At 36.4% G+C, this 18,218-nt stretch overlaps 3 protein-coding genes across 3 annotated transcripts in view; all 3 read right to left on the bottom strand.

Moving 5' to 3' along the window:
• Nucleotides 1–18,218, bottom strand: part of LOC112057155 (uncharacterized) — a 228,179-nt gene that overhangs the window by 27,557 nt on the left and 182,404 nt on the right. The gene's annotated exons all lie outside the window — the stretch shown is intronic.
• On the bottom strand, nt 385–5,699 carry LOC112054967 (uncharacterized). Its single transcript, XM_052886183.1, has 5 exons — nt 5,406–5,699; nt 4,196–4,290; nt 3,221–3,394; nt 2,248–2,401; nt 385–1,082 (listed from the first exon to the last, which is right to left on the bottom strand). Exons 1-5 carry the CDS (start codon nt 5,413–5,415, stop codon nt 958–960), a joined length of 558 nt encoding a protein of 185 aa, XP_052742143.1. The 5' UTR covers nt 5,416–5,699; the 3' UTR covers nt 385–957.
• Nucleotides 7,561–10,802, bottom strand: LOC112054964 (larval cuticle protein F1-like). Its single transcript, XM_052886182.1, has 2 exons — nt 10,644–10,802; nt 7,561–9,539 (listed from the first exon to the last, which is right to left on the bottom strand). The coding sequence occupies exons 1-2, from the start codon at nt 10,659–10,661 to the stop codon at nt 8,871–8,873; spliced, it is 687 nt and encodes a 228-aa protein (XP_052742142.1). The 5' UTR covers nt 10,662–10,802; the 3' UTR covers nt 7,561–8,870.

The following is an 18,218-nucleotide window of genomic DNA, read 5'->3' as shown; positions in this document are numbered from 1 at the left end:
CGGAGGGTGTAGGTTCTAATCCGGTCCGGGGCATGCACCTCCAACTTTTCAGTAATGTGCATTTTAAGAAATTAAATATCACGTGTCTCAAACGGTGAAGGAAAACCATCGTGAGGAATTGACTATTCTTGATTCTCTGCGTGTGTGAAGTCTGCCAATCCGCATTGGGCCAGCTTGGCGGACTATTGGCCTAACCCCTCTCATTCTGATGGGAGACTCGAGGTCAGCAGTGAGCCAAACATGGGCTGATAATGATAATGATGATGATTTTTATGTATGTAGTTGTTTTTATACCAACAATACATACATAAAAATATAAGCCGCATTTTCCTGCCACATTACCTGAACATTATATTCACAGGTAAGAGAAAATAAGAAACAAAAAACAATGTAGTGTTGTTTATTGTAAAAACTGTATGTAATATAATAATCATTAAATAACAACTGATATAAATATAATTTACCCTATTGGTTGGTGTACGTCCAACAAGATTTTAAGAGCTTATAAGTTACATCTTGAATACAATCGAAACTTGGTCTGTAGCCATGTGGCATGGCCATTCTCTTTCTACAAACCCTAAAGCTTCGAAGATTAAAAAAACAACATGGGAATGACATTTACTATCGACAGGTCACGTGGAAGTTGTCGATCTTTGTGCCTAGTGGGAGTTTTCAATATTTTCATACTATTACTATCGCGTTAACGTAAACGCGAATTTATATGGAATTAAACAGTTGTACAGTAGTGCCACTAGATGGCGCTATTTCAATTTTTTAGAAATTCGCGTTTACGTTAACGCGATCGTCACAGTATCAAACTGCCACTAGGCCCTCGGATCTGTCATTCCCATAGATTTTTTTAGTTTTCGAAGCGTTAGAGTTTGTAGAAAGAGAATCGACGTGCCAAATGACTAAGGCCTCTTGTCGGATGTACAGAACCACCAGCTACTCGACACTTTAGGCGGAGTTGTACCAATTCTCAGAGTTGACCAGATCTCGCAACCTCTCTCTTTCCTCTTGAGTCCTCTCCAACAACTGCTTGTAGAAGCTTGATACTATCATCAGCATGTAGAACCGGACCGCTGCAATGGACAATGATTTTCTTTTAATTTTATTTCTATTTGCATATCTAAACTATTATTATTATTACGATCCGATTTTAATTTTAGTTTATTTAGTTATTTAGTTTGCTTGATCTACTACTGGATCGATTTAAAACATTATTTCACTGATGGAAAGCTACGAGCGAGCGATCAGCGAGTTATTTTATCCCCGTAATGGGTAATGGTAATGGGAGCTACTCGGGTGAAACCGCGAGGGATCAGCTATCTTATCTCGACTTCGTAGCGTGCCTTGAAGGGGCCCTATATCAAAATTAGTTGGGGCCCATATTTATGTTTTAAGATTTCTTAAAACATAAATATGTTGTTGTGATTATACGGGAATTCAGAGGTTTTTCAAAGCAAAGGAGATTGAGGATTACATTTTACTAATTTTAACTTTCACACGTAAGGGGGCCCTGCAGTCTAAGGGCCCCTTATCATTGATACGGCTGATACGTCGGTAGCTACGCCCCTGCTCGACTTGCTGTAGCTATCTTTCCTTCCAAGTTTTATGTTTAGTCCTGTTTTGTGACATTATTACCTTCACAAGGCAAAACTAACTAAGCTTTTCCACGCCCAGACTTTAAAAATATAAAGAAATTTAAAATATGTATAGGTATAATTTTCAACATCTTCATGTAATAAATTATAAGTTTTTTTATTTTTCCATCATTGATTGAGATTGTTATTTATTTCACGCGTCATTGTTTTAATTGCAATATATATATGTATAGCTTAACAAATTCGTTCGTAACACTCCCGATTGTCCGCGCGTAGGGGTTAGCGATGTCCTGCGCGCACGACTTCACACCCGCGCAGTCCTTCCCCCCTCGTTGCCCGCATATCATGGGAATGTCATCAACAAACTTGCCAAGCTATAGTTAGGCCATGTTATTAGTTACGCCATTCAAAAGCATTTACCAGCGAGAAAAAAAAAATATTAGTTACGCCACTGTTGTTTTTTAACATATTATATCTATAGGTATATTATATAAAATATCTTTATATTAATTAGACTCGTGCTTCATCATCTTATCTGATGTTATAAATAGCTATTGATTAATTTACGACGCATTACTACTTTTCCATAACACTGACATATCTACCTATCTAGAGGTCTGTGATTCTTTAAGATTTTACTCACTCAAGCCCAAAAACTCGACAACATAAATCAGCAGGGTGTTGGTGCCATAGTGATTGATTACGCTCAGGGTTGACCAGAACACGAAGACCATGACAGCGATCAGCACTTGTAGAGATGTCCAGATCACCCACGGCTTTATTAGGTGGCCTTTTTCCTGAAAATATATTGTATTGATTATAACCTGGAAATGAGGAGATCCGCATAAGAACCAAAGTCACCGACATAGCTCAACGTGTCGCGAAGCTGCAGTGGCAATGGGCGGGGCACATAATTTATCGAGGAAGGCTATAGGCTATACTTTGTCCCCGTATTCCTAGAGGAGCGAGAATCACTTGGGTAAAACCGCGCAGCGTCAGCTAGTTTCGAAGAGACGGTGGGGTTCCAAGGTGCTGGAACTAGAAAACGCAGTGTTTGTCGACCCCCCACCACATGGACTGACGACAAGTCGCAGGGATTCGCTGGATGCAGGTGGCTCAGGATCGTAATGTTTGGAAGTCCCTACAAAAGGTCTATGTCCTGCAGTGGACGTCCATCGGCGTTCATCGTAAAATGGTGGAGGTTCTAAGTTCGGCTGTATGTATTTTATTTTATGTATAACCATATTTCTGTCATTTGTGGACCCATTTTGAAAATCCTTTTTTTTCGAAGCCTTCTAACCTAACCTACTTCCAGGGTGGTTCCATTTTTTTCATGTCAGGATCTGATGATAGCATCCTGGAGACATCAAGGAGAACTTTCGAAAATCTTAGAGACGACTACGTGCGTTGGTTAAAATTATCATCAGTTATTTTGAAGCACTACACTTTTAGAGTCTAGAGTCGATCTGATGACGGAGCCGTAACACAGACGAGAGAACTCCTCAACGCTTTACAGCAGTTGCCTTGTTAAAAATCTATCCAGCTTTTAGCTATACTGCGACATGTGGTAAATGGAAAATTGAGCCGAAGGGAACATGTTTCTTTTCAAAAACTACCTTAAGTACGCCGACCAGCATGATGGTGCTCAGGAACAGCGTGACGGTGTGCGCGATGGTCACCACCACCACCACCGTATACGACACCATCACGTCCACGTCATCGGGCGTCCAGTGCGGCGGCAGCACATTCAAAGCTGCAAGACATTGAGCTAGCGCGAAGATGGAGTATAGCTGAAAGATTTTAGACCATTGTCAGGATTTTTATCTCTCGATGAACGTTTTTTTTTATTCTTTACAAATTAGCCCTTGACTACAATCTCGCCTGATGGTAAGAGTCGATGCAGTCTTAAATGGAAGCGCGCTGACTTGTTAGGAGAAGGAATGACCGAAAAGGGGTGTGAATATCCACACTGCGCCATGGAGGCCGTCCGTTCGCTAATGGATAAAGATCACCTGTAAGGAGTCCAGAGGTCAGGGGGGCAGAGGCAGATCTTCAGAGGCGTCAGACATTGGGAAAAAAAACGCAATAAATGAAACATATATTGATAACAATAAATGAAACAGCTCTCGAAAACTTACTTTGAGAGAGCTGCCGCCCACCCCAACCAACTAGTGGCTGAGGCTTGCAGCTACACCCCCATTTCAAAGCTGATTGTAGATCTAGGCGCCCTAAAAACGTCCTTTACGATCCTGACGATGACATAACTGTGATGATGACTTCCCGAACGGCCCTTTAACCCGAGGTCCGAGTCTCAGAGGATACACTCTAAGAAAGTCGTTCCGCCCATCTATCTGCTTCTGCCTTCGGGCCCCATCAGGCGATGCTTCTGCGCTCGCCCTAACCCCCTAGTGACGCCGCTGAAATCCCATTAAGGAGCCTACGGCGCTTACATAAACAAGAAAATAAAAGCACTCGTTTAAGAAACGTTCCGATTCGCAAGTTCCTTTAACCCTTAAGCTTGACTCTGGAAAAGCTTCGGCGCTCCCATTAAGTTTATTAGGTATGCAGTCAAAAAAAAAACGTCTGCTTACAATCAATATCAAAGCTGACAATACGCTTCCAAACTTCAAAGAAAGGCAGGCGAAGCTAGACTGCCTTGGTATGTTGTCCAAAGACCAATGCAAATCTAGAACAGAACATCATTACAATTAATATTATTATCAGTGATTTTGCTATTGTATGTGAATATTTGCCTTAAATGTGTTTCAGAAATATTTTAAGAGTTTGCACAATTCTACTAATCCTCCTTAGCAATCTTACTAATCTTACTTACTAGGTTTACTACCTATCCTACTAATATTATAAACACGAAAGTTTGTATGGATGTTTGTTACTCTTTAACGCCGCTACTACTGAACCGATTTGGGTGAAATTTGGAATGGAGATAGATTTAACTCTGGTTTAACATATAGATACTTTTCGACAAAGTCGCGGGCGTCCGCTAGTGAATTAAAAATCGATGAAATGGTAATAAATTGGCGATTTTAAAAATGAAGCTATTAATATGAAATTGTTGCGCAATAAAATCTTTTTACAAAAAAATTTAACCGACTTCAAAATCACAAAAATAAAGTGAAAAATGACATCGTATGTGCTACCTTTTGATCACTTTGAAGGCGGTGCCAAGCCAGTGACGTATTAATTAGACGTTTCTGAAAGAACCAGGGGAAATAACCCAAACCAGGGAACTTTAAATCCTAAAACTTTATGATTTAATCGACTTTAGTTCTTAATGAGAAGGTGGCACATACGATGTTATTTTTCACTTTTTAGTTTATTTTTGTGATTTTGAAGCCGGTAAATTTTTTTTGTTAAAAAGGTTTTATTTTTCTATTTTTAGTGTTACCTAGCATAGTGAACGAAAGCGCCACAGTACGGGCAATTTCGTTATTTTCAATGATTATTCATGGAAAGACAAAACAAAAAAGAATTTTCAAAACTGGTTAAGAAATTAGGAAGTTATGAGGCAACAAACATTAAAAACAAGAAAAAAAAGTTAAGAGGTAACCAATATTAAAAAAAAAAAACATACGCGTCAAATTGAGAACCTCCTCTTTTTTTTAAGTCGGTTAAAAATCACAAGAATAACTTTCTACGTACAAAACGGTCACTAAAGAAAACCCTATATCGGACGTACATAGACGTTATCAGTAAAATTATCATAAACAAACTCAACAAACCAATAGGTAAGTAAATACTTAATCCATCTCACTTATTAACTATTTAAAATCTATGACTTACTCGTTTTCATTGTAGAAGAAACACTATCCAATAATCAAATTATACCCAGCACTTCCTTGTAAATATTCAATTCAGCAATAATTCTCGGCTAAGCGATATACGAGAATGTCGTCTGTGCTGACAATGGACACTGATACGTTATCAAAACAAAGTTTAATCGCGTTCCAGATAATGGACACTATCTAGCGTCACCCAAATTACCGATATACGTGTGTTTAAGGATATCGATAAAACGATCGAAGGATTTTCTACTAGTAAAAATTCAGTATTAGAAACGACCTTCACCCATCTGTTTATAGGAGACAAAAGTGTTTTGTATCCTTAGTATGTAAAAAAACATATTGCGAATAGATTGTCAAAAAAACTGACTAAACTAATATTATAAATCGCGGAGATTTGATTTTGTTTACGATTGAGAAACTACTCTACTATAATATTTTATCCCCGGGATTTTATTCTAACGGGAATGAGGACTACTCGGGTGGGGCATTAAAAGTAGTTAATAATGGTTAATAATAATCGTAAGTAACCTACAGTTCGTTCGCATGGTGTGCGTGACAGTTCGTTTCAGTCTTGAAAGTTTGTCGCGATTTACTAAATAGTACGTATTATGAACGTCTTGTAGCAATTATCACCTACCGTTCTACAGCGTACATAGTATGCAATATTTTTTAACTACTACTTTTCATTTTATTATATTCAGTTAGAGTATGCGTGTTGTATATGGAACCCCTTTTACGACAAATACAAAAACCAGATAGAAATGGTCCAAAAGAAGTTTCTCCGTTCAATGCACTACAGATGCTATAGATCAAGACTCCCTTACGCTGAGCTATTAACTAAATACAATCTTCTTACTCTTGAATCTAGACGCAAGTTGCTTGAAGCAATGGTATTGCATGGACTCATCAACAATGAATACGATTGTCCTGACTTAGTATGTAAATTATCACTAAATGTTTTGAAGTACGCAGGTCAACGTCGGGTGCGTGCTTATAATTTATTCGCTGTCAATTTCTGTAAAACCAACGCTGGAAAGCGCGCGCCTGTGCGTCGACTTGTGGACACATACAACAAGCTATTTGACGATGTAGACGTATTTGCCTTGTCCGAAACCCAATATAAAAAGGCCATCTCAATCACTCTTCAAAAATTAAATATCCCTGTACCTGAGTAGTAATAGTGTCTTAATTCTTATTATTAGATCTCTTATTATAATTATTATTACATTTTTTTTTCTTACCTATTTGTGTTTCGTTGTATTTTTAATTATTATTGTTATAATTCTCTCTTTTTTATATACATTTATTTGTTTGTTTTTTTTTTTGTAATTGATTTATTTGTGTATTTTGTGACGCCATTATTTTCGTATGTGTATTCGTGGATAGTATTGTTGTTTACATGTTTAAACTATTTTTACGTTTACTTTTAGATTTAAGAAATAATATGTAAATGTTAACTATCCCTAAAAAATAAAAATAAAAATAAAATAAAATTTATAAACAGATGGGTGAAGGACGTTTCTAATCGTGTCTTAGACTAAGTACTACGTTTAGTTGTTTACATACTTAGTTAATTAGCGTGATTATTGAAATGAGATAATTAGATCAGTAGCCACATAACAAACACAGGACTATCGCAAATGTGACTTTTTAACCGACTCATAAAAAGGAGATTCTATGTTCTGCTGTTTGTGTGTTTTTTTTTTAATATTCGGTGGCAAGTTAGCTCTTGACTGCGATCTCAGTTAACTTTTTAAATTTGAGTTGTTATTATAATTATTATTGTTATGATCAACCCATATTCGGCTTACTGCTGAGCTCGAGTCTCCTCTCAGAATGAGAGACCCTTTGAGACACGTGATATTTTAATTCTTAAAATGCACACAACTGAACAGTTGGAGTTGCATCCCCCAGTTCGGATCTGAACCAACACCGTCCGGAAACTGAGACAGAGGTATCAAAACAGTCCGCCTGTACAGTGCCACAGAAAACATATTTTATGTACAAGACAGTACCTACTTGCGGACTGAACACTAGAAATCCTATTTTTAGGGGTTTTTTTTTCGTTTAAATCATGGTGTAACATCAGTTAGGTCATAAACAAAGGTTATATAAATTACAAAGATTGTTGGATTCAGAATAAAATACAACAATACAATCATCCATTTATTTATTGTGTACCGTAAACATGCATGACAAAACATAAATTGGTGGGAAACATATCTATGGGATATTAAATAATCATTCCACATCACTTCAATAAATTCCATTCAATTCATTCATTTGCATTATACATCAGTCCTTGGAATCTCATACTCCCAAGATTCTCCCAAAATGATAGATGATCTCACATAATATTACAATCTTTCATCATTATCAACCCATATTCGGCTCACTGCTGAGCTCGAGTCTCCTCTCGGAATGAGAGGGGTTAGGCCAATAGTCCACCACGCTGGCCAATGCGGATAGGCAGACTTCACACACGCAGAGAATTAAAAATCATTAAAAGATAATATAGCGCCTCGTATAGGTACATATATGTATGGCATACACAATTATTATTGTCTATGACCCTATTTAACCTTTCACCATTAAAGTTTTCATACTTAGACTCTACAAGATTTTCATTCCATAAAGATCAATGAATTTTTTTGATAGAGATCCATATAGATGTTTCTTTTTCATCTTTGTAATTATCAATTGATGTCTTTTCCATTGACAGCAGTATAGGTCCAAACCAAGCTAACATTTTACACCGCAACTATTTAGTCACTGGCACCAGTTCCAAGCGTTCTTGATTGTCTGCCCACCTAGCCAAATGACACGTCGTTTCTCTTTCTACAATCGCTAACGCTTCGAAAACTAGGAAGATGTTTGATAATGACATTTGCTGTCGACAGGTCATGTAATCAAGATCTGTCATTCCCATACATTTTTCTAGTAGCGAAGCGTTAGCGATCGTAGAAAGAGAATCGATATGCCACTTGGCTAGGGGGGCAGGAACGCGATAGTCACGCACAAAAGCAGCAGGATTCGACCGGCCGTCTAAATTGAGTGGTAAGTTCATTTGCTGATCCAAAATATATATTATATTTGTCCATCGGTACATTTTCCTTTCATTTCTTTTTTTCTATCTATGTATATATTTATTCTACTTTCGCCGACCAAATCTTTCTTCAAAATAAATCTTTTACATACTTCCCATGTAAACATCAGACCTTCATTTTCTTATCTATTACTAAACTACATTCAAACATTCGTTAAAAACTTCCTCAGGCCATTATTGTGGGCATCACCTACTTCATCATCACAACAGCAAAACAAAATTAAAAACCAAAAAGGGGTTTGGACTAGATTAACTAAATAAGGGACCCCTTACCGAACTTAAAATTAACAATTCAAATATTTACACAAAATATTTGGCAAATTATAAGCAAGTGAATATACATAATTATTTTTAAATTTAATACCCGTGATGTAATAAAGAATGGCCGCCATGATGCAAAATTCCACCTCCGTATCCCGATCCAATCGAGGAGCCTATAATACCATGACCGATGGAACCATACTTGGAAGATAGTAGAGGAACTCCTGAATATCCACCATATCCACCATATCCTCCGATGCTGCCAATTCCCCCAAGTCCATAACCACCTATGCCAATTCCTCCAAGCCCACCGACAGCTACACCAGAGCCAATTGAAACAGCTTGTGTTGCCACTGGGACTGGCACTGGCACTCTCACTGGCACAGGCGCTGGCACGCTAACAGCGTACGGTTGAGGAACAGGGATGCCAACTCCCTGAGTAACTGTCACTGGTACTGGCTGCGAGACTGGCACGGGAAATGGTCTGTCGACTGGCACGGCGATTGGTCGAGTGATTATTTGAGGTACAGGTTGTGGTACTGGCACTGGTACGGGGCGGGGGCTGTCTACTGGTACTCCAACGTGTACTGGTACTGGTACGGGTCGTGGTACGCTGACTGGTACGGGATGGGGTACGGGGATAGCTACCCGGTTGTTGTATTCAGAGTAGCTGTGTCGTACAGGTATATGACCGTAGCCGGACGGTGATCTTTTCTTTGTTTCTGCGCTTGCGTGTGTGGTGATGAGGCATACGGCCAGGAGAATCTGTTAAACAAATATATAACTTTATGTATAAAACATATATCTTAAAAGAGAATAATCTGAGCAGGTATATGTAAACTTAATAAGATTTCGACGATAGAACTTTTACCGCCTTATTCATAAACATGGATCAAGATTTACACCTCAATTTTCTTCAAAGTAAAGTGGACTATATCACTAGTGTTTAAAATTCACTTTATTTTGAAGAAATTTGAGTTTTAAGCCCTAAAGAATTAGAGTTTCAAACACAAATTTCTTATATTATTTTTTATTCTTAGTTTATAAATAAGGTCGATAATGATCAAAGCACTCCTATCATTTAAACTGGAACCACAGATAAAAAACTCATTTTTTAGTATACAAAGTATACAAAAACAAATAGTAATATTTTAATCTCATACCTACTCGTTTTGAGAGTCAAACGAAACAAAATTGAAAGATAAAAATCTTGATTTTTAACTGACTTTCAAAAAGGAGGAGGTTGTGTGTTCGGCTGTATGTATCTATGTTTTTTTTCGTATGTCCAGCGATATTTACTTCATTTGTGGATCACTTTTTTAAATATTTTTTTAGCATATGTAGAGTAACGTGAATTGAATTAACAGTTATTTATGCTTGCTATTTACTAATAATTAAAAACATACATACAGCCGAACGTAGAACCTCCTCCTTTTTGGAAGTCGGTTAAAAAAAATACGTAGCTGCAATTATTGATTTATCATAATCCTTTTTACACAAAAATGGAACCGACTTCAAAGACGTATTTCACTTATTTTAATTTTAACACAAAATTACTAAACCGATTTTCATGAAAATGAGATGGGACCAATCTGAAAGTATATTCTTTTAAACAAAAAAATAATTTACAAAATTGGTTAATAAATGACGAAGTAATGAGGTAACAAAAATTTAAAAAATATATACGCGTCGTATTGATAAAGTCCTCCTTTTAAACCGACTTCCAAAAAGGAGGAGGTTGTATGTATATATTTTTTTCAAGTCTGTTGAATACATAATGGTAATTAGGTAGCAAGTATTATCATTTTAAAATACACAAATTAAACAAATAATATAATCAAGTGTTAAAACAAAATACCGAAAACTTACATATTGGTATTGAAACATTTCTCAGAAAAGTCTCTTGCAAGTGCAATGCAAGTGAGACTTGATTGAAAAGTGGTGCAAAGTGCGAAAGCATGGTATTTATATGTTACATGTGATTATAACATATTAAACTCGATTCAAAGCGGAAACTAAACGCTCCAGTACATACACCACACTATATAGAAGAAAGCGGGAATTATGTTGTAATCACTTGGAGTTGCTATATTTTTATTTAAAGTATTACTTGTTGTAGGACAGTGTTTGTATAGTCGGATGCAATCTCTAGGACATTTATCATCATGCGTTATACTGCGCAATACAAGATTTTAGGTATCTACAGTTGAAAATAGAAAAGAAAGAAATAGTAGATTGTTATACAAGGGGCTAAAAAGACCATTATATACGAGGTATTTTTAGGGCCCGAGACGTAAGTCGAGGGCTGCCTAAATAGAAACCGAGTTTATAATGGGTTTAGCCCCACGTGTTACACTCTGCTTTTTACTACGATTACGAGAAAATAAAATAGTTTAGTACAATATTCAATGATTTATTTTAATTGAAAATTAAATGTACAAAGTCTACAATTTTGAATATTAAGGGAGATGCTTTTACCCGGCAACATAATTTCCGACTACTGTGTAGATGAATAATGAGTATGTGAGGTAAATGTGGGAGATAATAGTTTAAAAAAACTCCTTTCGTAAGTGAATCCATTCGTTGTTGTTCTCTCCACTCATAAAAATCAACAACTCTCATAACAACTCAATAAAAATTAAATAAAAAAATAAACGCATTCCACAGACAAGAACGCTGCATTTCATTCCAATTTAAAGTTTTTTGTTGTTTGTTATTTTTCAAAACAATCAGGGCCTTACCTATAATGATTCTATTTTCGAATAAAACCACCTCCGTTTTATAGTAGGCTAGTACTCGTAATAGACAAGAATTAAAAAAACAAAATTACTTTAGCCCCTAGAGACTGAAATGCTCCGCTGTGGAGTGGTAATATGACAGTGTAGTGAAAATATAATTCTTACTACATCATGCCACACGTCACAATTATTTAAGAATGTTACCCTGCGATATGTGGCATAACCTAGAAAAAGATCTTAGCTCAGCATATTGCTATATGCTCCCCATAAACAAAGATCATACAGCGCTGATTTTCAGCTAGGACCCAGTTCCAAGTGCCATCACGAAAACAGCCAATATAAACCTATATTCAAAGCTAAACCAAATTAAAACTTATAACTAGTTGCAAAATTATAAAAAAGTACCTACAGTATTTAAATCAACAATTAAATTAGTTCCGAAGTTTAAATGTACCTACTATACTATTTTTATATTATTTTTATATTTACCTACTATGCTACATAATAAATAAAAAAGAAAAAGAATATTTATATAAAAATGTAATATGAATTTATAATTACTAAATTTGTACATTATTAAATATAATATTAATTATATTCATATTAAAGGCGAGAGCAGCCAGCTGCTCCCTGCAACCCGTTTGAAGTCCTCAGTCCACCTAGTGGAGGGGTTGCGTTGCGCAACATTGCGCTTTCCGGTGCGGGGTCGACATTCCAGCACCTTGGGACCCCAACTTCCATCGGCTCTGTGGCCTGACCAATGCCACTTCAGCTTCGCGACTCGCTGAGCTATGTCAGAGACTTTGGTACTTCTGCAGATCTCCTCATTTCTGATTCGATCACGTAGAGATATCCCAAGCATAGCTCGCTAAATCGCACGCTGAGTGACTTTGAGCCTTCTAGTAAGACTCATAGTCAGCGACCAAGTCTCGGATCCGTAGGTTATTTAATAACTGGCAACATGCACTGTTAGAAGACTCTCGTCTTCAAACACTGAGCACCAGTACATAAGTATAAAACAAATCAGTTTACAGCAAATCAAATGAATGAAACCGTAAAATAGACAAAACTGTCTGATTAGGTGTATTAACAGCTCCAGTAGATACATTCCCACTTATACACAAACTTTGTACCAGTACGAAGTACCGCACTTACAAAGGCATTATGGACCGACAGCCTGCAGTAGCTAGACTTACCTCTTTTTATGAAAACTGAAAGTTTAAGACTATGAGCATATGCTCTTAACAAAGGTAAGTACTGCAGAGACCGTGACGGCTTCACAAAGTAGCAGGTTATCATCATCATTAACCCATATTCTTCTCACTGCTGAGCTCGAGTCCCCTCTCAGAATGAGAGGGGTTAGGCCAATATCCACCACGCTGGTCCACACGCAAATAATTAAGAAAATTCCTTGGTATGCAGATTTCCTCACGATGTTCTTCCTTCACCTTTTGGGACACGTGATATTTAATTTCTGAAAATGCATACAACTGAAAAGTTGGAGATGCATGCTCCAGACCGGATTCGAACCCACCACCTCCGGTAACGGAGGCAGAGGTCATATCCACTGGGCTATCACGTCTCAAACGTCCAAGTACAGAGCATATTTTATATTACAACTTTCTGTGAGAATGTGAAGATAAAATATACACAAATATATATGTGACACTCACAAATTAACGTGGCTTTCTACTGGTAAAATATTTTCAAAATCGGTTTAGTAGATCCAGATATTGCCCCCTACATCACCACACACTTTACCTCTTTAGGGTTCCTGGGTTCGAACCCCGGCTGGGCCGATTGCGGTTTTCTTGTTGCAGTTGTGGTCGTGGCTGGTTACCACTCTACCGACAATGACATACCGCCAAGCTATTTAGCGTTCCGGTATGATGTGGTGTAGAAACCAAAAGGGATATGGATTTTTTATCCTACTCCTAACAAGTTAGCCCGCTTCCAGCTTTGATTGCATTATCACTTTCCATCAGGTGAGATGTAGTCAAGGGCTAACTTGTAAGGAATACAAAAAAAACATAACTTATAGCGTTCATAAAATAAGATTTCTGACTATCGCAGGCTGGTATTACGCGTGTGGACCAGATGAAAACGTAACCCGAACTGTATCTGTAATTAGTGTTAAGTAACTAAGTAGATCAAATTCAAAATAAATAGTCCCATTTGATTACTGTGTTTCGTAACACATTTAAAAATATAACTGTAAAATAACGTTAATTAATAACGACACACAGAAAGACAGGCATCGACATCAAATTTATAACACTCCTCTATCTGCGTTGGGGGTTAATATTTTATTTTTCTATATCTATACTAATCTATACTAATATAAAGAGGTAAAGTTTGTAAGTTTGTAAGTTTGTCACATTTTTTAAATGGGCTAATCTTCGGAACTACTGGTCCGATTTTAAAAATTCTTTCACCAGTAGAATGCTACATTATCGGGGAGTGCTATAGGCTATATTTTATTTTATTTTATATTTTATTTTATATTTTATATTTTATTTTATTTTTATTTTTATTTTATTTTATTTTATATTTTATTTTATATTTTATTTTATATTTTATATTTTATATTTTATATTTTATATTTTATATTTTATATTTTATATTTTATATTTTATATTTTATATTTTATATTTTATATTTTATATTTTATTTTATTTTATTTTATTTTATTTTATTTTATTTTATTTTATTTTATATATTATAAAGAGGTAAAGTTTGTAAGTTTGTCACATTTTTTAAATGGGGTAATCTTCGGAACTACTGGTCCGATTTTAAAAATTCTTTCACCAGTAGAATGCTACATTATCGGGGAGTGCTATAGGCTATATTTTATATTGGTATCATATATATTAGCCGAGTTATCACAGTTTTTGTCATACAGGTCGGACCGAAAATCCTCTTAGGCAGACTTATTCGCATGCGCTGCCTTAACCATTGTGTAAAATTGAAATTAATGTATGGAAGCTTTATGTATCTTTAAAAGTTCTACAAAAAAGTCCGCGACACCATATACCTATCTTCTATACATTAGCAGATATAGTACCTTTTGTGTTTTAAAAATTATTAATTTTATATACTTAGGTTTGCGTCATTATTTATGCTACTTAACTTAAATCCTTATCAAAATAAATTATTTAATAATCACAAGGATGTTATGGAGATAAGATTTGCCCTTTATAGTATGTTAATTAGTTAAATAGTTTCGGAGATAATACAAAATTTCTAAAAGGCGGAATGCCGCTTATGTTTAAGCGCCAACCGCCAAATTAAGTTGAACCTTCCTCTATAGGTTTCTACGTATTTTATAGGGATCAGCATTTTTGGTTACTAAACTCTATGTAGGCGTTTTATCCATTTACCAATAGATGGCGTTGAGCAAAAACACCATATTTTTGTACGGCGCTAGGGAGATTTATGCCGACTACATGATGATCGAAATTGATTGTTCATACATTGGTGTTGGTGGTGAAAAATTTACTTACATTTTGGCAAGTCGATGTTAAATGTTAATTGTTAATGATTATGATCTACTTCTAGGCACGTACCACGCAGGTAGTTAAAGTTAGCTAGGTACTGTTTGTCTGACTCTGTCTATTTACGTTACGTATTGCTATTTGCTTTTTAGATTTAGAAATAGAGATTAGAATTTAGAGACATAGACATACTTTAAGTTTTAATTTATAGTTTAGATACGTCGTACTTTCTTTGTTTAGGTTCACCGTTCAGGACCAGGTTCAGGTAATCAGGTTTAAACTTTAAATTCAAATAAATAATTTGTAATTTTATTTTATTCGTTTCGTTTCGACTTTCGACTTTCGTCATACGTATTTCGTGTAATTAGTTATTATTTCGTTTTATGGTATTATTTCGATTGTTGTGTATATAAATTAATTAAAACTTAGTAAGTGTAATTATAGTGTTTTGTGTTAACTTAATTTTGTAAAAGATATACATACGTAGTCTATACTAATATTATAAAGAGGTAAAGTTTGTAAGTTTGTCACATTTTTTAAATGGGGTAATCTTCGGAACTACTGGTCCGATTTACAAATTCTTTCACCAGTAGAATGCTACATTATCGGGGAGTGCTATAGGTTATATTTTATACTAGCGGACGCCCGCGACTTCGTCCGCGTAAATTTCGATGTCAACTTTACTACTACCCCTACCCTACCCTTCCCCTACCCTACCCTACCACTACCCCAACCCTACCAACACCCTACCCCCATCCTACCCCTACCCTCTCCGTACCCTATCCCTTTCCTACCCCTATCCCACCTGTATCCCTATCTCACGCTTATCCTACCCCTACCCTACCACTTCCCTATCCTACCCGTACCTCTACCCTACCACTACCCTACCTCTACCTCTACCCTACCACTACTCTAAACCCGGCCCTAAACCTACCCTACCCCTACACTGCCCCTACGCTTCCCTACCCGTACCCTACCCTACCCTGTAACTTCTCTATCTTACTCCTACCCTTAGCAAAGTCCAGTCCTTCGAGAGTGGTGGTATGACCAAGAGAAATAGAGACTTCTACGCTAATAATATAAAGACGTAAAGTTCGTGTGGTTGTAGGAGGTAATCTCTGGATCTACTGGAGCGATTTGGAAAATTGTTTTACCAATAGAAAGCTACGTTATTTGCGAGTGTCATAGGCTATGTTTGATCCCCATATTCACACGAGAACGGGAACTACGTAAATGAAAACGCCGGGCGTCATATAGCGGAATTTCTGCGTCTTTTAGAAATTTTGTATTATCTCCGAAACTATTTAAGTAATTGACATACTGTAAAGGGCAAATCTTATCTTCATAATATCCTAGTGATTATTAAATAATTTATTTTAATAAGGATTAAAGTTTAGTTGTATAAATAATGACGTAAACCTAAGTATATAAAATTAATAATTTTTAAAACACAAAAGGTACTATATCTGCTATTATATAGAAGATAGATATATGGTGTCGCGGACTTTTATGTAGAACTTTTAAAGATACATAAAGTCTCCATACATTAATTTCAATTTTACACAATAGTTAAGGCAGCGCATGCGAATAAGTCTGTTTAAGAGGATTTTCAGTCCGACCTGTATGACAAAAACTGTGATAACTCGGCTAATATATACGATACCAATATAAAATATAGCCTATAGCACTCCCCGATAATGTAGCATTCTACTGGTGAAAGAATTTTTGAAATCGGACCAGTAGTTCCGAAGATTACCCCATTTAAAAAATGTGACAAACTTACAAACTTACAAACTTTACCTCTTTATAATATTAGTATAGATAGATATATGGTGTCGCGGACTTTTTTGTAGAACTTTTAAAGATACATAAAGTCTCCATACATTAATTTCAATTTTACACAATAGTTAAGGCAGCGCATGCGAATAAGTCTTTTTAAGAGGATTTTCAGTCCGACCTGTATGACAAAAACTGTGATAACTCGGCTAATATATATGATACCAATATAAAATATAGCCTATAGCACTCCCCGATAATGTAGCATTCTACTGGTGAAAGAATTTTTAAAATCGGACCAGTAGTTCCGAAGATTACCCCATTTAAAAAATGTGACAAACTTACAAACTTACAAACTTTACCTCTTTATAATATTAGTATAGATTGGTATCATATATATTAGCCGAGTTATCACAGTTTTTGTCATACAGGTCGGACTGAAAATCCTCTTATACAGACTTATTCGCATGCGCTGCCTTAACTATTGTGTAAAATTGAAATTAATATATGGAGACTTTATGTATCTTTAAAAGTTCTACAAAAAAGTCCGCGACACCATATATCTAATAATATAACACAAAAGGCCTTTTTTCTTCTATATATTAGCTGATATATAGAAGAAAAAAGGCCCTTAAAAATTATTAATTTTATATACTTAGGTTTACGTCATTATTTATACAACTAAACTTTAATCCTTATTAAAATAAATTATTTAATTATCACAAGGGTATTATGGAGATAAGATTTGCCCTTTACAGTATGTTAATTACTTAAATAGTTTCGGAGATAATACAAAATTTCTAAAAGACGCAGAAATTCCACTATATGACGCCAGGCGCTTTCATTTACGTAGTTCCCGTTCCCGTGTGAATATGGAGATCAAACATAGCCTTGGACACTCGCAAATAACGTAGCTTTCTATTGGTAAAACAATTTTCCAAATCGGTCCAGTAGATCCAGAGATTACCTCCTACAACCACACGAACTTTACCTCTTTATATTATTAGCATAGAAGTCTCTATTTCTCTTGGTCATACCACCACTCTCGAAGGACTGGACCGATTTTGCTTAGGGTAGGAGTAAGATAGAGAAGTTACAGGGTAGGTTAGGGTACGGGTAGGGAAGCGTAGGGGTAGTGTAGGGGTAGGGTAGGTTTAGGGCCGGGTTTAGGGTAGTGGTAGGGTCGGGGTAGAGGTAGGGTAGTGGTAGGGTAGAGGTACGGGTAGGATAGGGAAGTGGCAGGGTAGGGGTAGGATAGGCGTGAGATAGGGGTACGGGTGGGATAGGGGTAGGAAAGGGATAGGGTACGGGGAGGGTACGGGTAGGATTGGGGTAGGGTATAGGTAAGGTAGGGGTAGGGTAGGGGTAGGGTTGGGGCAGTGGTAGGGTTGGAGTAGTGATAGGGTAGGGGTATGGTAGGGGTAGGGTAGGTTAGG

This window comes from Bicyclus anynana, chromosome 16 (genome assembly GCF_947172395.1).
Source record: "Bicyclus anynana chromosome 16, ilBicAnyn1.1, whole genome shotgun sequence".
In the NCBI taxonomy this organism is placed as follows: domain Eukaryota; kingdom Metazoa; phylum Arthropoda; class Insecta; order Lepidoptera; family Nymphalidae; genus Bicyclus; species Bicyclus anynana.
This window is presented reverse-complemented; position numbering and strand designations above follow the sequence as displayed.

Bases quoted from the DNA above. Each gene is read 5' to 3' on its own strand.
- LOC112054967 (XM_052886183.1), bottom strand. The intron at 3,395-4,195 runs GTAAGCAGACGT...AAAATCTTTCAG, and splicing joins TGTCAGCTTTGATATTGATT to CTATACTCCATCTTCGCGCT. The intron at 1,083-2,247 runs GTGAGTAAAATC...TGTCCATTGCAG, and splicing joins TGTCGAGTTTTTGGGCTTGA to CGGTCCGGTTCTACATGCTG.